General features: G+C 41.6%; 1 protein-coding gene across 8 annotated transcripts in view; it reads left to right on the forward strand.

Annotated features, from left to right (window-relative positions):
- KMT2A (lysine methyltransferase 2A) overlaps positions 1–16,818 on the forward strand; it is a 75,062-nt gene extending 58,244 nt beyond the window's left edge. For all 8 annotated transcript variants that reach the window (XM_049856432.1, XM_049856438.1, XM_049856433.1 and 5 more), the window contains 9 exons: positions 436–516; positions 1,521–1,585; positions 4,130–4,300; positions 5,742–5,816; positions 11,631–11,809; positions 11,971–12,074; positions 12,691–12,774; positions 13,376–13,505; positions 13,979–16,818. In XM_049856432.1, the coding sequence (XP_049712389.1) occupies positions 436–516; positions 1,521–1,585; positions 4,130–4,300; positions 5,742–5,816; positions 11,631–11,809; positions 11,971–12,074; positions 12,691–12,774; positions 13,376–13,505; positions 13,979–14,254 (1,165 nt within the window). In that variant the 3' untranslated portion in view covers positions 14,255–16,818. The remainder of the gene's footprint in view (positions 1–435; positions 517–1,520; positions 1,586–4,129; positions 4,301–5,741; positions 5,817–11,630; positions 11,810–11,970; positions 12,075–12,690; positions 12,775–13,375; positions 13,506–13,978) is intronic.
- The last annotated feature ends 1,372 nt before the right edge of the window (positions 16,819–18,190 follow it).

The raw sequence follows: 18,190 nt of genomic DNA on the forward strand, positions 1-18,190 counted from the left end.
TCTGCTTTGAAACAGTGTTGCTGTTTGCTCTTGTTTCTGTTTTGCTGAGGTTTAGGATACTAGGGCATGATCCTTTCTGTCTGGAGGGCAAAGCCACCTGTTGCAGATCCTGATGGAGGTTTTTTTTTTTTTTTTGACTGTCGTTGAAGTATAACATACATGAAGTACACAAGTGAGTTTTTACATATGTGTGTGTATATATGTATGCACCCATGTAACCACCACTCAGATCGAGATATTAAACATTTCTGGCACCTCGGCTCACTCCTGTGCCTAACCACCGACCTAACCTCTGTCTCCATAGGTTGGTTTTGCCCACTCAAACATTTTATCAGATCCTGATAGAGTCATGTCTTTAGACTGACCTCCGTATTTAATTCGATACATATTTGCTAGTGATTTTTTTTTGAAAAGACATAAATAATTCTGTTCCAGGACTCCAGGAACAGAGGCTGAGCAGCAGGATACTGCTAACGGGGAACAGTCATCACAGAAGGAGTGTGGACAGCCTGCAAGGTAAGCCCTTCGTTCTGTCCACCTCACTTTAAAAAAAATTGGTCTTCCTGATTTGTATGATTTTTGTCTTGTTGTCAGAATTTTTTTTTTTTTTAAGGGAAGTAATAACATGCTTGTAAAAGCAATCATAGCATAGAATTATATGAAAGAATGGGTAATGGTTGTCTGTCCTGGCCACCCTCCAATCTATTCCCTAGAGGTAGCCATTGTTAATAATTTGTTTTTATCTACATGTTTATATGCATATAATATATATGTGAATATATATGTATCTTTTTTTAATATAAAAGGAACAATACATACTGTTCTGAACTTGTTTTTTTCACTTAACACAGTGTGTACATTTCTTTGTGCCAGTATAGGTACACTTTTTTTTTTTAATTCTATTGTATGGCTCTACAGTAATTTATTTAGTCAGTCCCCTATTGATATACATTTGGATTGATTCCAGGATTTATTTAGTTTTAAGAAATGAACATTGGTGGTGGTTCGCTAGCTCATACAGCTTACTTTTTAGATAAACCAGCTAACTTATTTAAGTAAATCCAGAACTATTTCTGACAAGTGTCTTTTTTTTTTTTTTTTTTTAATGCTAAGGGTATTGATTGGAGCCCTGGTGGTGTAGTGGTTAAGAGCTTGGCTGCTAACCAAAAGTTCAGCAGTTTAAATCTACCAGCCGCTCCCTGGAAACTCTATGGGGCAGCTCTACTCTGTCCTGTAGGGTCGCTATACGTCAGAATTGACTTGATGGCAATGAGTTTAAGGATATAAGGAGAATCTCAAGGACATAATCTATAACTTCAAAACCAGAAACTTAGTGTCAATATTTGGGAAAGAGTCTTAAAAAAGATAGCTTTATGCTATATACAGTACTGTGGCGGTAGTGGTGTTCATTCAACAGGTTCTACAGAAAGCACCATCTGGTTCTTTTTCAAGATGCCATTGTCTCGGAATTAAAGAACTAGGTGCTGTTTTGGCTCACATGTGGTTTCCTTTTTACCTAGGCAAGTGGCTGTTCTTCCAGAGGCTCAGGCCACACGAAATCCAGCAAGTGAACAGGAGAGTACAGGTATGTGGTTAGAGAATTTCAAAGCTAAAAGGACAATAAAAATCATCTACTTCACCTCCTGATTTTCTAGAAAAACATTTTTCAAAAAAAAAATCTAACCTCCAAAATAAATACATTTGCCAGAGTTGTAGACTGAAACTCAGAGCACCTGTCTCCTGGTCCAGTGCCCTTGTGCTCTGTTATCTGTGATCATATTGTCTCCTAAAGGACACAAAATTAAAACCTAAAATACTCTTCTGCTGTACTTCCCCTAACAGCAGTGAGATTTAAATAACTGGTTATGACCTGACTTCATCCATTAGTTGTCACTGTAGAAAACCGGCAACCTTTTTTTTTTTTCATTTTATTGTGCTTTAAGTGAAAGTTTACAAATCAAGTCAGTCTCTCACACAAAAACTTATATACACCTTGCTACACACTCCCAATCGCTCTCCCCCTAGTGAGACAGCCCGCACCCTCCCTTCACTCTCTCTTTTTGTGTCCATTTTGCCAGCTTTTAACCCCCTCTACCCTTTCATCTCCCCTCCAGGGAGGGGATGCCAACATAGTCTCAAGTGTCCACCTGGTCAAGAAGTTCACTCCTCCCCAGCATCCCTCTCCAACCCATTGTCCAGTCCAGTCCCTGTCTGGAGAGTTGGCTTTGGGAATGGTTTCTGTCCTGGGCCAACAGAAGGTCTGGGGGCCATGACCACCGGGATCCTTCTAGTCTCAGTCAGACCGTTAAGTCTGGTCTTTTTATGAGAATTTGGGGTCTGCATCCCAGTGCTCTCCTGCTCCCTCAGGGGTTCTCTGTTGTGTTGCTAAGGACATTTTTAAATAATTTTTATTGTGCTTTAAATGAAAGTTTACAAATCAAGTCAGTCTGTCACATAAAAACTTACATACACCTTGCTACATACTCCCAATTACTCTCCTCATACAGCCCGCTCCCTCCCTCCACTCTCTCTTTTCCTATCCATTTCCCCAGCTTCTAATCCCCTCTACCCTCTCATCTCCCATCCAGGCAGGAGATACCAACATAGTCTCAAGTGTTCACCTGATCCAAGAGCCTCACTCCTCACCAGCATCCCTCTCCAACCCATTGTCCAGTCCAATCCATGTCTGAAGAGTTGGCTTCGGGAATGTTTCCTGTCCTGAGCCAACAGTAGGTCAGGGGGCCAGGACCACCAGGATCCTTCTAGTCTCAGTCAGACCATTAAATCTGGTCTTGTTACGAGAATTTGGGGTCTGCATCCCACTGCTCTCCTGCTCCCTCAGGGGTCCTCGGTTGTGTTCCCTGTCAGGGCACTCATTGGTTGTACCCAGGCATCATCTAGTTCTTCTGGTCTCAGGCTGATGTAGTCTCTGGTTTATGTGGCCCTTTATGTCTCTTGGGCGTGTAATTACCCTGTGTCCTTGGTGTTCTTCATTCACCTTTGATCCAGGTGGGTTGAGACCAACCATTTTTATTATGTCATATTTTGGATACAATACCAGATATATCTCCATAACATTTTCTGTCTAGTCTACTGAATTTGATCAGCAAACAACTGGCTAGTTAATGATTAGAGAGCTAGGGATATAAGACTTTGCCCAGTTCCATAGATTCCGTAGAGAGAACTTCCCAAAAAAAGAATCAGGTAGAGAAAATGTTTAGGCATAACTCCTGATTTGCTCATTCCTCAAGAAGTGATAATCTCATGTAAGAAGGCAGTGAGGGCTGGTGATTGATAGTGCATACCCTGGAGCCAGGTGGGTTGAAATCCCAGCTTTACCACTTCTCAGCTGTATGAAGGTGGGCTCATTACTTAACATCTCAGCCTCAGTTTCCTTATGGTTAAAATGGAGATGGTGATAATAGCATCTACCTCACTGGATTGTTGTGAGATTTAAATGAGTTACTGTATGTGACCTTCCTAGAAGAGTGCCTCGTATATAGTAAGTGCTTCACACATAACGAAAAAAAAACCCAAACCCAGTGCCACTGAGTCGATTCCGACTCATAGTGACCCTATACACATAGTAACCATTATTGTTTTTTGGCCTTGACCCTACTGAGGGCAACTACTTACTGAAAAACTATCAAATTATCATACCAGAAATAGAAACTCTACCACAGAGACAGCATAACTTCATTTAAAAAAAAAAAAAAAAATTCTAGTGTAGTCACTGGTGGCACAAGCTGTTATGTGCTTGGCATTTAACCCAAAAGCTGGGAGTTCTAACCCACCCACCTAGTGGCTCCCAGGAGAAAGACCTGGTGGTCTGCTTCAGTAAAGATTACAGCCAAGAAAACCCTATGAGACAGTTCTGCTCTGTCATATTGGGTCTCTATGAGCCGGAATTGACTCCATGGCCTCCACCAACAAGAGCTGTGCCCTAGGGCAAGCTGTTCCACGTCTTTGAGCCTCAGTTTTGTTACCCGTAAAATAAGAACAATCATACCAGCTACGGAATGTTACTAGGCTTAGAGATAATGTATGTAAAGTGCTCTGCATGTAGTTGGTACTCAGTAAACATTTGTTATTGCAACCACTTTGGCCCCTATCTTTCTGTCCTTCCTAGAACCTAAAACGGTGGAAGAAGAAGAAAGTAATTTCAGCTCTCCACTGATGCTTTGGCTCCAGCAAGAACAAAAACGGAAGGAGAGCATTGCTGAGAAGAAGCCAAAGAAAGGACTTGTGTTTGAAATTTCAAGCGATGATGGCTTTCAGATCTGTGCTGAAAGTATTGAAGGTGCGTGGATTCAGTTAGGTTGACCCGCCAGCACAGGCCCTGTTTCAGCAAGGTCTACATTTTACAAACCATTTATGTGGGCAGATTTGTGCTAGGGGCTATAAAAGACACTTTTAGAACCATTATGCATTTTCCTTATCCTTGAGAAGGTAGTCTTGTTGAGGAAATAGTCCATAATTTATGTGAAAAGTTAATGATACAGATGATATTTTTAAAAAAATGGCACACACACCCTCAAATAGCACATGGGGTATTGGCTTCTCTCACCAGTCTTCTAACACTTCCACTCTCTCACCTCTGTGCCTTCACATATGCTGTTCCTTCTGCCTGGAATGCTCTCCTTACCTTCATTCACCTGGTGAACTCCAGCCCGTCCTTCAAGATTCAGCTCAGAAAGGTTTCTCTGACCTTCTGAGGCAGATAAGCATCCCTACTCCATTCTTTCTGCTCCTTTAGGCTCCGATGTGTTCCTCCCTCGTAGCTCAAAATTTGTTTTGTAAGTGTTTGTTTACCTTTATGTGTCACTCATTCAGCAGTAAACTTCCCATAAAGGCCGGAGCTTTGTTTTTGTACCCATCTTTGTATCAAGGCACGTAAGTGCTCATCAGCTGTTGAAGGACCAGTGCGTGTTCTCTAGGGAGTAAGTTCTAGAGGAGTTCAGAGAAAGGAAAAATCACCGTGTGCGAGGTAGAATTATCAAAAAACCAATGAAGATGCTGGACATTAAAGGAAATAATAGAATTTGGGTTAGGCAAAGAGGAATGGGAAGGATTTTCTAAGAAAAAGAGATGTGAGCATAGTTATAGAGATAGGATTGCATTTGGCGGGTTTAGAGGAGTGTCAGGTGGGAGGATGACATTGAAATCCGTATTAGGATTGTGGTAGTGAAAGAGCAAATTGAGGGGAGATTGGGCACAGGTCTTGGAGCGCCTTTGAAAGTTTCAGTGGTAGAATAAAAGTGGAATTTCAAGAAGCTTAATGTGGCAGCTCCATATAAGATAGATTAAATTGGAGTTGCTAGAGGGCAAGAGATCTCACTGATAAGTGTGTTATTTCTACAGTAGAAATGTCAGGTAATCAAGCCCATTTCCAGTAGGAAAAGAAAAGAAAGGAAAGAAGAATGGACAGACTTGGCAACTGCTTGGATATGGGGCGTAAAGGAGAGGAAGGAGTCACAGATGGCCCTGAAGGCTCAGACCTGGGCACAGCCCTACCCTCTCTAGCAGAAAAAAGCCCTGCTGGATAGTGCAGCTTTCCAGCTATTTGCTTGTACATCAAACCGATGTCACTAAAGGTGCAAGAAAAACAACGAAACACTGCGCTAGCGGGGTCTTTCTTCACAGGGTGGGGATCCTCAGCACAATACTTGTACAGGCCATTGGTATTGAGAAATGTTTATTTGAATATTTCTGGCCTATAGTTTTCTTTTATTTTCTTACAGATGCCTGGAAGTCATTGACAGACAAAGTCCAGGAAGCTCGATCTAACGCCCGCCTAAAGCAACTCTCATTTGCAGGTAATGGCTGGAGCTGTTATTTTATTCCCGTCTCAGAATATTCTGGTAACGTGTTGATCTTGGCCAAAGAGCTGATTCTACAAAGAATCAACTTTTTTTTTTTTTTTTTTTTAATGATTTTTAACAGCTTTATTGAGATATAATTCATATACCATGTGGAGCCCTGGTGACACAGTGGTTCAGAGCTACGGCTGCTAACCAAAAAGTCAACCATTTGAATCCGCCAGCCACTCCTTGGAAACCTTATGGGGGCAGTTCTGCTCTGTCCTGTAGGGTTGCTGTGATGTAATCCACTCGTTTAAAGTGTACGGTCAGTGGTTTTAGGGTTCACGGAGTTGGGCCACTGCAACCATCGCCACCATATAATTCCAGAGCATTTTTCATCAGCCCAGAAAGAAACCCGGTGCCCAGTAACAGCCATTCCTCATCCCTCACCTCCCAGCCCCTGGCAACCACTAGTCTCTCTGTCTCTATGGGTTTGCCTATTCTGGACATCTCATATAAATGGAATCATAAAATATGTGTCTTTTCGTGACTGGCATCTTTCACGTGGCATAATGCTTTCAGAATTTCTCCATGTTGTAGCATGCGTCAGTACTTCATTCCTTTTTATTGCCAGATAACATTCTGCTGTGTGGATATAGCAGATTTTTGTGTATCCATTCATCAGTTGATAAACAACTTGGGTTGTTTCTCCTTTTTGGCTGTTAGGAGTAACGCAGCTATCTATGATCGCTCATGTACAAGTTTTTGTGTAGACGTATGTTCTCGTTTCTCTCGTGTCTATGCCTAGGAGTGGAATTGCTGGGTCATATGGTAACTCTAGGTTTAGCTTTTTAAGGACTTACCAAACTGTTTTCCAAAGTGGCTGCACCATTTCACACTCCCACCGGCAATGTACAAGGGCTCCAGTTTTTCTAGTCCTTGCTAAGACTTGTTATTATGTGTCTTTTTTTTTTTTTTTAATTATAGCTAGCCTAGTGGGTATGAAATGGCACCTTGTAGTGGTTTTGTTATACCTTCTCTTCAAAGTTGAAACCGTTTCTCATTGGTATTAGACTTCAAATTCAATGTCGGCAATATAAAAACATCATTAATACAATTGTTTTGAGTGACCCTTAAAGATTCTAATTAACCTAAAGTAGAAACCTTCCATTGACTCTGTTTTTTCCACATCTTGTCTGGTCCTCCAGCCCTTTTTAGAATGTCCCTGTGGAGGGAAAGGGATCAGTACTTAGAGGAATTTAACGTTATTTAGAATGTTTTTGTTTTAAGAAGGAAGAGAGGGAACATTTTTGAAGCATATATGACAAAACACTAACATTTGTTAAAAAAAAAAAATTTTTTTTTTTTTTTGTTTATATTAGTGGCGGGTGCATGTGCAACTGTTGTAACAGGTTATGCACTTTTCTGTATTGTTAGACGTTTTTCAGAATTTTTTTTTAACTTCAAATAAAGGACAAAAACCCAACGGTGAATTTATCCCCCCCAAAATACAAATGACCAATAACATATGTTAAGATAGTCAATCTCACTCATAATTTTTAAAATGCAAATTAGGACAATGATAAACATTTTCTACCTTGATTAATAAAGATTCAAAATTTAGAGATAATTAATATAAATAAAGATGGAGGTGATGGGCTCTGACATTAATAGTGGATCTATAAATTATTAATACAGTTATTTCATGGAGCAGTTAAGCAATAGCTATCCACATTTTGAAGTCACACACCCTTCCACTGAACAATTCCTCTTCTAGGAATTTATCCTAGGTAGTCTCACCCAGGTCATAAAAATGGATAAGAATGTTTATTACAACATATATTGTAGTAACAAAAAACTGGAAGCAACCCAAATACCCATCAGTAGTAAACTAATTGAAAAAGCAAGTTAAAACAGTGTGTGTCTGGTATGACCGTGACTCCCTTTAGCTACTTTTACATTATGTGTGTATAGTGGTTGCCTCTGAGTGGTGGGACTTGAGAAGTTAGAATAGTCAGCTTTTACTGTACTTCTCAGAACTATTTCATTTTATTACCATGAGTGTGTATTACTTTTATAATAAAAAAAATAAATAAAACTAGTCAGTTTTTGAAAGAACAGATGAGAAATAAATAAAAAAGAAAAATGTTAGTATTCTCCTGGGCTCTCTTCCTCTTACTGGACTCAGCCATCCCCACGTTCTCGTCTTACAAACTGCTGATTCACAAATCTTTATTTTCCACCCCTCCGTGTGTTCTACTGTCCCTCATTAAATTGCTCAGGTTCAAAAGACCCAGTAACTCTTTACATCCTTCCTTCCCTTCATCATTCATATCCACTTAGTCACTACTGTTGACTCTGCCCTGAGAGCACCAGTCACGTTCCTCTCTTCTCTTTCTCTCCTTCCTCAGCTCTTGTTATCCTCTTCTCTGTAAGCTTATAACTGGTCCCTGAATCACCCATCTCTTCTCCTTGTAGTGTATCCTCAGTGTCACCAGAGGTACTGCAAAAACTTCCCTACTGATTGTGGAATAAAATCTTCAGTCCTTAAATAGTCATTGTTAGTTCATATTTACGGCAGTGTGCTCGTCCCCGTGTTAAACTGATCACTGCTCAGAAGCAGACTCAGCCCTGCTTTCTCAAGGTTTCCCACCTACGGCTCCCTCACGCCAGCTTATCTGGTCCGCCTCTGCTCTCACCAGTTTGCTCACCCTCAGAATTCCTTGTCCTGTAGCCACACTATGCTGCTGACTGTTCCAGATCCATCAGTGTGTCCACAACTGTGTTCTCTGGATGTCAGTCGGAATCTCTGAGCTTCGGAGCTAAGAAATAGGAATTTTTGACATGTGTCTACATGTGTTTATGTTACGTGTGCCTTCACGCCAGCACACCATGGTTCGTGCATTTCCCAGGAATGACCTGCTTCCCTCCATCTTCTCACTCTTGCTCCCCTGATTCCCTTTGGCTTGACAAACTCCTAATCCTTCAAGGACCTGCGCAAGTCACTGCTGCTCTTTAGCCCTTTTTGGCAATTTCTTCCCTGTGCTTACCGCCTTATCGCTTGATGCTTTTGATCTCATGTTACAGAAACCACAACTCTAAGTGATTTAAACAGTAAGATAATTTATCTAAATGACAGAAAGTTCAGGTGTCAAGACTGGTTGATTTCAGGAATTTGTAATGTCGTCAAAGAGCTAGATTCTTTCCTTCTTCCCACTTTGCTGTCCATGGCGAAGCTTCATCCTCAGGCTGATAGCAAGTGGCTGCAGCAGTTCTCAGGGTTCAGACATGGCAATGGTGACTTTCTGTTTATCACTGAAACCAAGTCATCTCCTTTAGAAATTCTCTAAATGAAATAGAAAACAGACATCTAATAATAACTATTTCCCTTTTCTAAAAAATTACCCCAAAAGTAGAAGAATTAAAAAATAAAGAAAAGTCACTCTCTAGATCGTAGATACTTGTTATTTGTGGTGATAGGAAAAGTAGCACCGAATGTGGGTGTAATGAACACAGATTGACCGAAGTAATCGATGCCACTAAGAAGCACGTAAGAGAATGTTTATGCTAAAGAATATGACACATATAATTTGGCAACAGCACCAACAATAACCAAAAAACGAGTGTATGGTCACATGCATATGTGTATAGGCATATATATATATGGATAGGTACAGTGTTATGTGTGGGCACACATACATATTCACAGAGGACACAGTTACAGATACTTCTCAGACTTAACGAAACACCTTGTGAGATTGGTTTTCTGGGTTTGAAGGCTTAGGACCTTAGTCTCATGGGACAACTCAGTCAGTTGGCATAATACAGTTTACAAAGGTCACGTTCTGCATCCTGGTAAGAGGTAAGTTGCGTCTGAGGTCTTAAAAGCTTATGAGCAGATCTTTAAGATACAGCTGTTGGTCTCTACTTGAAAGAAGCAGAAGTGAAAGAAGGAAACCAGAGTGTCAGAGAAGAAGCTAGTCTACAGGGCTAATAGCCTACACGAGCCACAGCCTCATCCATCCTGACACCAGAAGAACTAGATGGTGCCCAACTACAACCTCCAACCATGCTGACCTGGGCCACGATAGATGGACCCTGATAGAAAGGGAGAAAAACATGGAACAGAACTCAAATTCTAAAGAAGTCCAGACTTACTGCATCAGTTGAGACTAGAGGACTTCCTGAGGCTATGCCCAAGATACTCTTTAAACCTGGAACAGAAACTGTAAACAAGGTCACCTTTTAGCTTAACATAGATTTCCACACAAAATAAAGGCTATTACCTGTGAGTGTGGTGCTCCATTAAAAAAACCATCTATAGAGACCAAAAGGTCAGCCGTTACTCTAAAGCAAAGATGAGAAGGTACGGGGGCAGGGAAACTAGAGCCCCAGATACAGAACAACCAGAACACAATTAAAGAGAATGTTGACACATTGTGAAAAATGTAACTAATGTCACTGAATAATTTGTATAGAAATTGTCAAACAGGAAGCTAATTTGCTGTGTAAACTTTCACCAAAAACACAATAAAATATTTTTTTATATACGTGTGTGTGTATTATGTATAAAAGCAAACAGCCATGATAGCAAATTAAAAGGTGGAGAGGGTCCCACCTCCCAGAAGTAACTATTGTTAACATTTAAACATGGATGTCCTTTTAGACATAGCATAAACCTGTTGCCATCAAGCCAATTCCAACTCATAGTGACCCTACAAGACAGAATACAACTGCCTCATTGAGTTTCCAAGGAGTAGCTTGTGGATTCGAACTGCCAATCTGTTCGGTTAGCAGCCAAGCTCTTAACCACTGCGCCATCAGGCCTCCTCCCCAAATTACAGTAAGGTTATATCTGTAAATATTCTTTGTAACACAATTTGTATGTCTTACCAGAATTGCATAAGTGACCCTGACACAATTATGCCTATGAAATACATATCTTACTCATAGCAGACACCATCATTGTTTCTGTATCTATTAACGATACCAAAAACAATATTTGTAAATGAAATGTTTGTTTAATAACAATATGAAGAATATAAGCTGTCTTCTAGTGTTCAAAAGAGGTATGGCAGTTGTTACTAAGCCCTTTCCGTGTAATGGAAGAAGCCAATCCTTTTAGAAAGTCTTTCAATGTCTGTGCTAGCAGACTTATACAAATGTTATTTTTATAAAATAAAAAATAAGTAAAAAGTGCTCATTAATAGCATAAGACCAGGCAAAACAAAGCTGCTATTGAGTGTATTACTCCATACGTTGACTATAACACAATAACAACACAAAAAAGACTTTTGTGTTGGATTGTACTGACATTCCCTCTAAATTTTAGTGAATATGAGATTGCAGAGCCCAAGTACTCCATTACCCATAATAAAAAATGGGATCATTTTTGGAATCATACATTTCAAGGTTCAAATCTTGTCACATTAGCTCTGTGATTTTGGGCATGTTATTTAAATTCTCCGAGCCCAGGTTTACTCATCTTAAAATGAAGCAAGTAATTCTTGCCTCATGTGGTCATTCTGATATGAAATGAAATAACACATACAGAATTTCTGTGTACATACAGCAAATAGAAAATAGTCCAGAGTTTAGTGGCTTGCTGTTTTCGTTTAACAGCCTATCATGAATGTTTTCCATATCAATAAATCCATTATCAGCATTATTTTAAATAGGTATTTAGTGCAAATATCTGGCTAGTATTTAATATAATTTGCCCTTGAGCAGCTTCTGGCAGAGTCATTCTCTAACACAAGGATTGCGTCAGTATTATCCAGTTTCCTGTTGGTGGCACTCCTCACCACCCCGCTGCTTTTGATCCTACAGGTGTTAATGGTGTGAGGATGCTGGGGATTCTCCACGATGCAGTTGTGTTCCTGATTGAGCAGCTCTCTGGTGCCAAGCACTGTAGGAATTACAAATTCCGCTTCCACAAACCAGAGGAGGCCAATGAACCCCCCCTGAACCCTCATGGCTCAGCCAGGGCTGAAGTCCACCTGAGGCAAGTTCCATTCTTCTCTGTAAGCAGCTTTGGGGCCTGAGTTTGCATCTGATGATATAATTATTTTCCCATGTAACCTTTGGGATTTCCAGTGTTAACACTGTCCTGCATTGCTTCTATTAAAGCATTTCTCTAAAGATGTTTTAATCTTTTGACTCCAGGAAGTCAGCATTTGACATGTTTAATTTCCTGGCTTCTAAACATCGGCAGCCTCCTGAATATAACCCCAATGATGAGGAAGAGGAGGAGGTACAGCTGAAGTCCGCTCGGTAAGCCTTGAGTGGAGAGAGGTCGTTAGAAATACTCTGCTTCCCTCTACCCAGCTGTTCAGGGCAAGGTGTAGTTTTGCTTGGATCAGAATTTTCTGAATAACATTTAAGAAGACGAAAATGATAATTTGTATTGAAGTAGCGGTAGCTGGCTGATAATAAGAGAGGAATATATGTTATAGAGAAATTCAAATAACTATAAGCTATAATTTATTTTCTTTATCCATAGTGTGCTTTGTCCACTTTAGATGTACCACCACGGTCGTCATGGTCAGAAACCAAAAACCAAAACCAAACTCATTGCCATTGAGTCAATTCTGGCTCATAGCAACCCTATAGGACAGAGTAGAACTGCCCCATAGGGTTTCCAAAGAACAGCTGGTGGATTTGAACTGCCAGCCTTTTGGTTAGCAGCCTGAGCTCTTAACTGCTGCGCCACCAGGGCTCCCATGGTCAGAAAGTACTATATATATAGTACTAATTTTAGGACACTTGTTAAGCTTAGCATTGAGCAAAGAGAATAGTGTAGTTATATTCTCTAGTAATTTTCACTCCAAGACTGAAAACACATTATTTCCTGAAGAGAATTCGTTAATAATATGCCTTGTCTCTTTAGGAGGGCAACTAGCATGGATCTGCCAATGCCCATGCGTTTCCGGCACTTAAAAAAGACTTCTAAGGAGGCAGTTGGTGTCTACAGGTATGGCGAAAATTCTGACAAGAATTATATAAAACTAATGAAGCTTTCCAAAATCAAAGTGAACCGAACTCTGGGACAACCTCCCTCATGCAGTTAAGTGAGGTTTTTAGGTATATTGAAACTGATGTCTTGAGATCCAGTAACTCTTTGTGTTGAACAAGGAATTGAACACAATTACCCACCCAAAAAAAAACCCACTGCCGTCGAGTCGATTCCGACTCCTAGCAACCCTATAGGACAGAATAGAACTGCCCGATAGAGTTTCCAAGGAGCGCCTCGCGGATTCAAACTGCTGGCCTCTTGGCTAGCAGCCGTAGCACTTAACCACTACGCCACCAGGGTTTCCTTAACACAGTTAGGATCACAATATTGCTGCTTCTAGTGGGCTACAGAATAGAGAAATCTTTTATCCTTGGCTATTTGCTGGAACAGTTAATTAAATCATGTGGGTCCAAATTCCTTTTTTTTTTTTTCTCCCAAATGTCTGTCCTTCCTGGAGGACTAACAGACCAGAAGATTTCATTCATTTATTCACATATCCACGTAGTTAACTTTATTTGCAAAGTTCTTGACTGATCTCTTTCCCATCTGTATGAGCCAGGTCTCCCATCCATGGCCGGGGTCTGTTCTGTAAGAGAAACATTGATGCAGGTGAGATGGTGATTGAGTATGCAGGCAATGTCATCCGTTCCATCCAGACTGACAAACGAGAGAAGTATTATGACAGCAAGGTGAGTTGCTCACCTTCACTCTCCCAGTTCTCTTGTTTTGCTGTAGAAAGGGGCCATCCGCTATAAATAGGATCCCTGAAGCCCAGAAGAAACAGCATTTTATTGATTTAAAAATGCTTTTTTCCCCCCTAACATTTTAACATCCTTGAAGTTTGTGATGAGCCCAGTAAGAGTTCAGAGTCCACTCTAAGGATTAGTAGACAAAGATACTCTTGGAAGATTTGTCAGAGTGGACCTCGGTATCTAAAGCACATAGCTACACAATTTTTAGGTTTCCCTTTCTGCAGAGACAATAAGAAACCTCTAGTCTAGCACATATAATCTAGGATTCTTCACAGAACCATCTTGAAAGATAGTATTTACTGGGAGAAATCTGGAAATTTTAAAAAGAAACTTTGTTCATCAGCAGCTGTAGGTCATATCAGAAAGAGGCTGAGGAAGGTAACAAGTTCTCCTCTTTCCTGCCTGTATAGGGCATTGGTTGCTACATGTTCCGAATCGATGACTCAGAGGTAGTGGATGCCACCATGCATGGAAACGCTGCACGCTTCATCAATCACTCTTGTGAGCCTAACTGCTATTCTCGGGTCATCAATATTGATGGACAGAAGCACATTGTCATCTTTGCCATGCGTAAGATCTACCGAGGGGAGGAACTCACTTACGACTATAAGTTCCCTATTGAGGATGCCAGCAACAAGCTGCCTTGCAACTGTGGCGCCAAGAAATGCCGGAAGTTCCTAAACTAAAGCTGCTCTTCTCCCCCAGTGTTGGAGTACTAGGACCCAAGGCCATCTAAAGCAATGCTGAAGGCCTTTGCCAGCAAATAGGAGTTCTAGGATTGAGTGGGCACAGTTGAGGGGCCTCTGTGATGGCTAAGCTCCCTTATGTCCCATATTCACATTGTACATGTGATCATAGACCTGGAGAGAGAGATGAGGTCTCAAAGAAAATATCCATGATCAGCTTTCTCCTGGGGCCCCTCTGATTGTATGCTGTTAAAAAGTGGGAAATGGGGTCCCTAGCTGACTTGCCTGGAAGGAGCCTGTGGAGGGTTAGTTATGGGGGGAGGTTGGCCCTGAGCTCAGGACTGGCGTGAGCACCTCCTCAGAGAGAAGCTGCCAGCCTTGGCTTAGCCTTTTCCCAAGCACTATCAGTGAGGGGGCAGGCAAGGCCCCAAAGAAGGGTTGATTGGATACCTGATAGTTTGCCAGCCAGGCCCAGCCTGTAGCTGTCTGTCGAACAAACAGAGAAGATTTGGTGGATTTCACTAGTATCCTCCCACTTGATTCACTTCTGGTTGGGAGACAGGATTCCTAGCACCTTGGGTGACAAAAGGCTTTCTTGGGGTTGTGCCAATCTATTACAAAACATTGAGCCTGTGGGCTTTAAATGGGAGTCTTATCCCCGTGAGCCTTATCTCAGCCAATTACCTTTCTTGACAGTAGGAGCGGCTTCCTTCTCTCTTTCCTTCTCTTCACCCACTTTCTTCGTTTCCCCTGTCCTTCATCCCACTGCTTTCCCTTTCTTCTTTCTGGGTGGTAAGGGAGATTGCCTCCCTGCTCAAGGATACTCCCTATTGGGCATAGTACGTGCCTACAGAAAGTTCCATGAGCCTGTAAGCACTCCAGGTGAGGAAGTGGACAGGAGCCATTGGATATAACCAGACAGAATTTGGAGAAGTTTTTATAAAGCTCCACTGAGAGTTTTAAAGAAATATATGTAGCATGATTTTCTAGAAGAGGAAAAAGATTATTTAAATAGGATTTGGATCATGCAACAACCAGAGTATCACAGCCAGGGTGACCTCTGGACCCCATTGCTAGGACACAGTTACTTTCATTTTCCCTTATTCAGACATAGGAAGACTGAACTTTTAAAAGGTCAATGTCCAGTTGAAGGCAGAACACTAAGCAGATTTCAAGGCCCAAAACTTGGGGACTAGACCACCTGTTGTTGAGGAGACTCTGCCACGTGTGTGAAATGCATGGATAAAGCAAATTAAATAACACTACTACCCTGATTACTCCTTAGGATGTGGTCAAAACATCATCAAATGTTTCTTCTCTTCCTTCCCCCAAGACAGTGTCCTGAAGCTGTTAAATTAAGTCATTGGATTTTACTCTGTTCTGTTTACAGTTTCCTATTTAAGGTTTTATAAATGTAAATATATTTTGTATATTTTTCTATGAGAAGCACTTCATAGGGAGAAGCACTTATGACAAGGCTATTTTTTAAACCGCGGTATTATCCTAATTTAAAAGAAGATGATCGGTTTTTAATAATTTTTTATTTTCATAGGATGAAGTTAGAGAAAATATTCAGCTGTACACACAAAGTCTGGTTTTCCTGCCCAACTTCCGCCTGGAAGGTGTACTTTTTGTTGTTCAGTGTGTAGCTTGTTTGTGCCCTATTGACATAAGTAACTTTCCTGGGTTTGCTTTTCGACAATAAGTGGAGAAGGAAGGTCACCCAACTCCTTTGGGCCACTCCCCTCCTTCCGCTATTGAAGCTCCTCAAAAGGCTATAGTAGTGTCTTGACGCAGCAGTTTCTCCTCATCTTTCCCACATTCTCTCTCTCCTTTCTGGCTCCAGCTCCAGAGTGGTGAGAGGTGGTACTCTTCTACATTTCCCTGATCTTTCCACCTTCGGAGTTAGCAACCAACAAGTTGAATGGCAACTTGACATTTTCCATCACCATCTGCCTCATAGGTCACCTCCTCCCTCTCCCTCTGCCCACCAAGTCCTCATATCTGCAAAGAACCCATTGATCTCCTTGCGCCCTCTTTTGGGGCAGCCCATTGAAACTGAAGCACAGTCTGACCACTCACGATAAAGCAGATTTTTCTCTGCCTCTGCCACAAGGTTTCAGAGCAGTGGAGTCCTGTAGAGGGTGGGGCATCCTTTTCTCGCCACAAGAAGCCCATTCCGCTGGAAGTCTAGCGAAGCAATACAACTCAGCCCAGGACACTCTGCCCCAGGACTCGTGGCTCTGCTGTGCCTTCCATCCTGGGTTCCCTTCTCTTCCATGACCTTAAGAACTTTGTCTGGTGGCTTTGCTGGAACATTGTCACTGTTTTCACTGTCATGCAGGGAGCCTAGCACTGTGGCCAGGATGGCAGAAACTTCCTTGTCATCATGGAGAAGTGCCAGCAGGGGACTGGGAAAAAGCACTCTCCCCAGACCTCACCTCCCTTCCTCCTTTTGCATGAACAAGATACAGTGGCCCTCGGGGTCCCACAAGGTCTTGTTCCCTTTATTATTGCACTGTGTGAGGTTTTTTGTAAATCCTTTTATTCCTTTTTTTTTTTTTAAGAAAAAAAATACTTTAGCTGCATTTGTTACTGAAATGATTAATGCACTGATGGGTCATGAATTCACATTGAGAAGGACCCAAAGGCCAGTCAGGGGTGGGGAACTCAGCTAACTAGACCTAGATACTGCCCTGCTAGGCCGTGCTGGACTGGGAGCCCCCGCCTCACTCTCTTTCTGCCAGTCCCAAACCCTGAGGACAGGGGAGGAACCCACATCCTTCCTTCTCCTACCAGCTGCAGATGGTTTGCCTTGCCTTTCTACCCCCTAATCGTCAACCACAGAACTGAGAGATTCCTCTATAGCTCAGCCTTGAGTCCATTGCCAAACTTCAGCGTACCTGCCAGCTACTTGGGGGATAAGCCAAAGTTTCTCTATGAGAGGGAAAGAAGGCAAAAATGGCATAGCTATCTCCAGAACATCTCTGAGTTGGTTTTGAAGGTGACCAAGGGAATCCCTGCACAGTAGTGCAGACTGAGGAACTGTGGTGGGTCATTCCCAAGAATCCCCCAAGGGGCATCCCAAATCCCTAAGGAGTAACAGCTGCAAACCTGGTCAGTTCTCAGTGAGAAAGCCAGCTCACTTTTAGCTTTGCTGCTAGAATCTGTTGTGGCTGCGTTTCCTGGTGGCCAGTGAAAACTGTGTAACTAGAATAGCTGCATGGCGCTGAACCTGTGGCCGGAATCTGGTCCCTTGGCATCCTCCCTTATGGTCCACCACCTCCAGCACAGCCCCTCCTGTTTTTAGACCAATAACAAGATTTAAGGGGGAAGCCTTGGCAGCTATTAAGTTTCCAACCACACTCCTCTGCCGGAGTCCACTCCGCCGCCCTGCCTGCCTCAGTCGCCCCCCGGCCAGTGCAGTGAGCACCACGCAGCTCTCTTGATTTAAAATAAAATTAAAAAAAACACAACAACAAAAAAAAAAACTTTTAATGAATGTATCTTTCTAAAGGACTGACTTCAATCAAATACCTGAAAATACTAAAGGTCAAAACCGAGTCACATGTTAACTTTAAAGTTTGATTTGGGATTTTTTTTTTTTTCCAAATAGAAATCAAGTTTGTTATTTTAAAGAAAAGCGGGTCATTGCAAAGGGCTGGGTGTAATTTTATGTTTAATTTCCTTCGTTTTAAAGCAATACGAGGTTATTGAGCAGATGGTTTTGTGCCGAATCATGAATAGCAGTCAAGTCTCACGCTCTGAAAACTTGCAACTTTTTTGTTCATTTTGGTTTTCAAATAAATATAAATATGATATATATAGGAACTAATATAGTAATGCACCATGTAACAAAGCCTAGCTCAGTCCATGGCTTTTAATTCTCTTAACACTATAGATAAGGATTGTGTTACAGTTGCTAGTAGAGGCAGG

This window comes from Elephas maximus, chromosome 17 (assembly GCF_024166365.1).
Source record: "Elephas maximus indicus isolate mEleMax1 chromosome 17, mEleMax1 primary haplotype, whole genome shotgun sequence".
Classification (NCBI taxonomy): Eukaryota; Metazoa; Chordata; class Mammalia; order Proboscidea; family Elephantidae; genus Elephas; species Elephas maximus.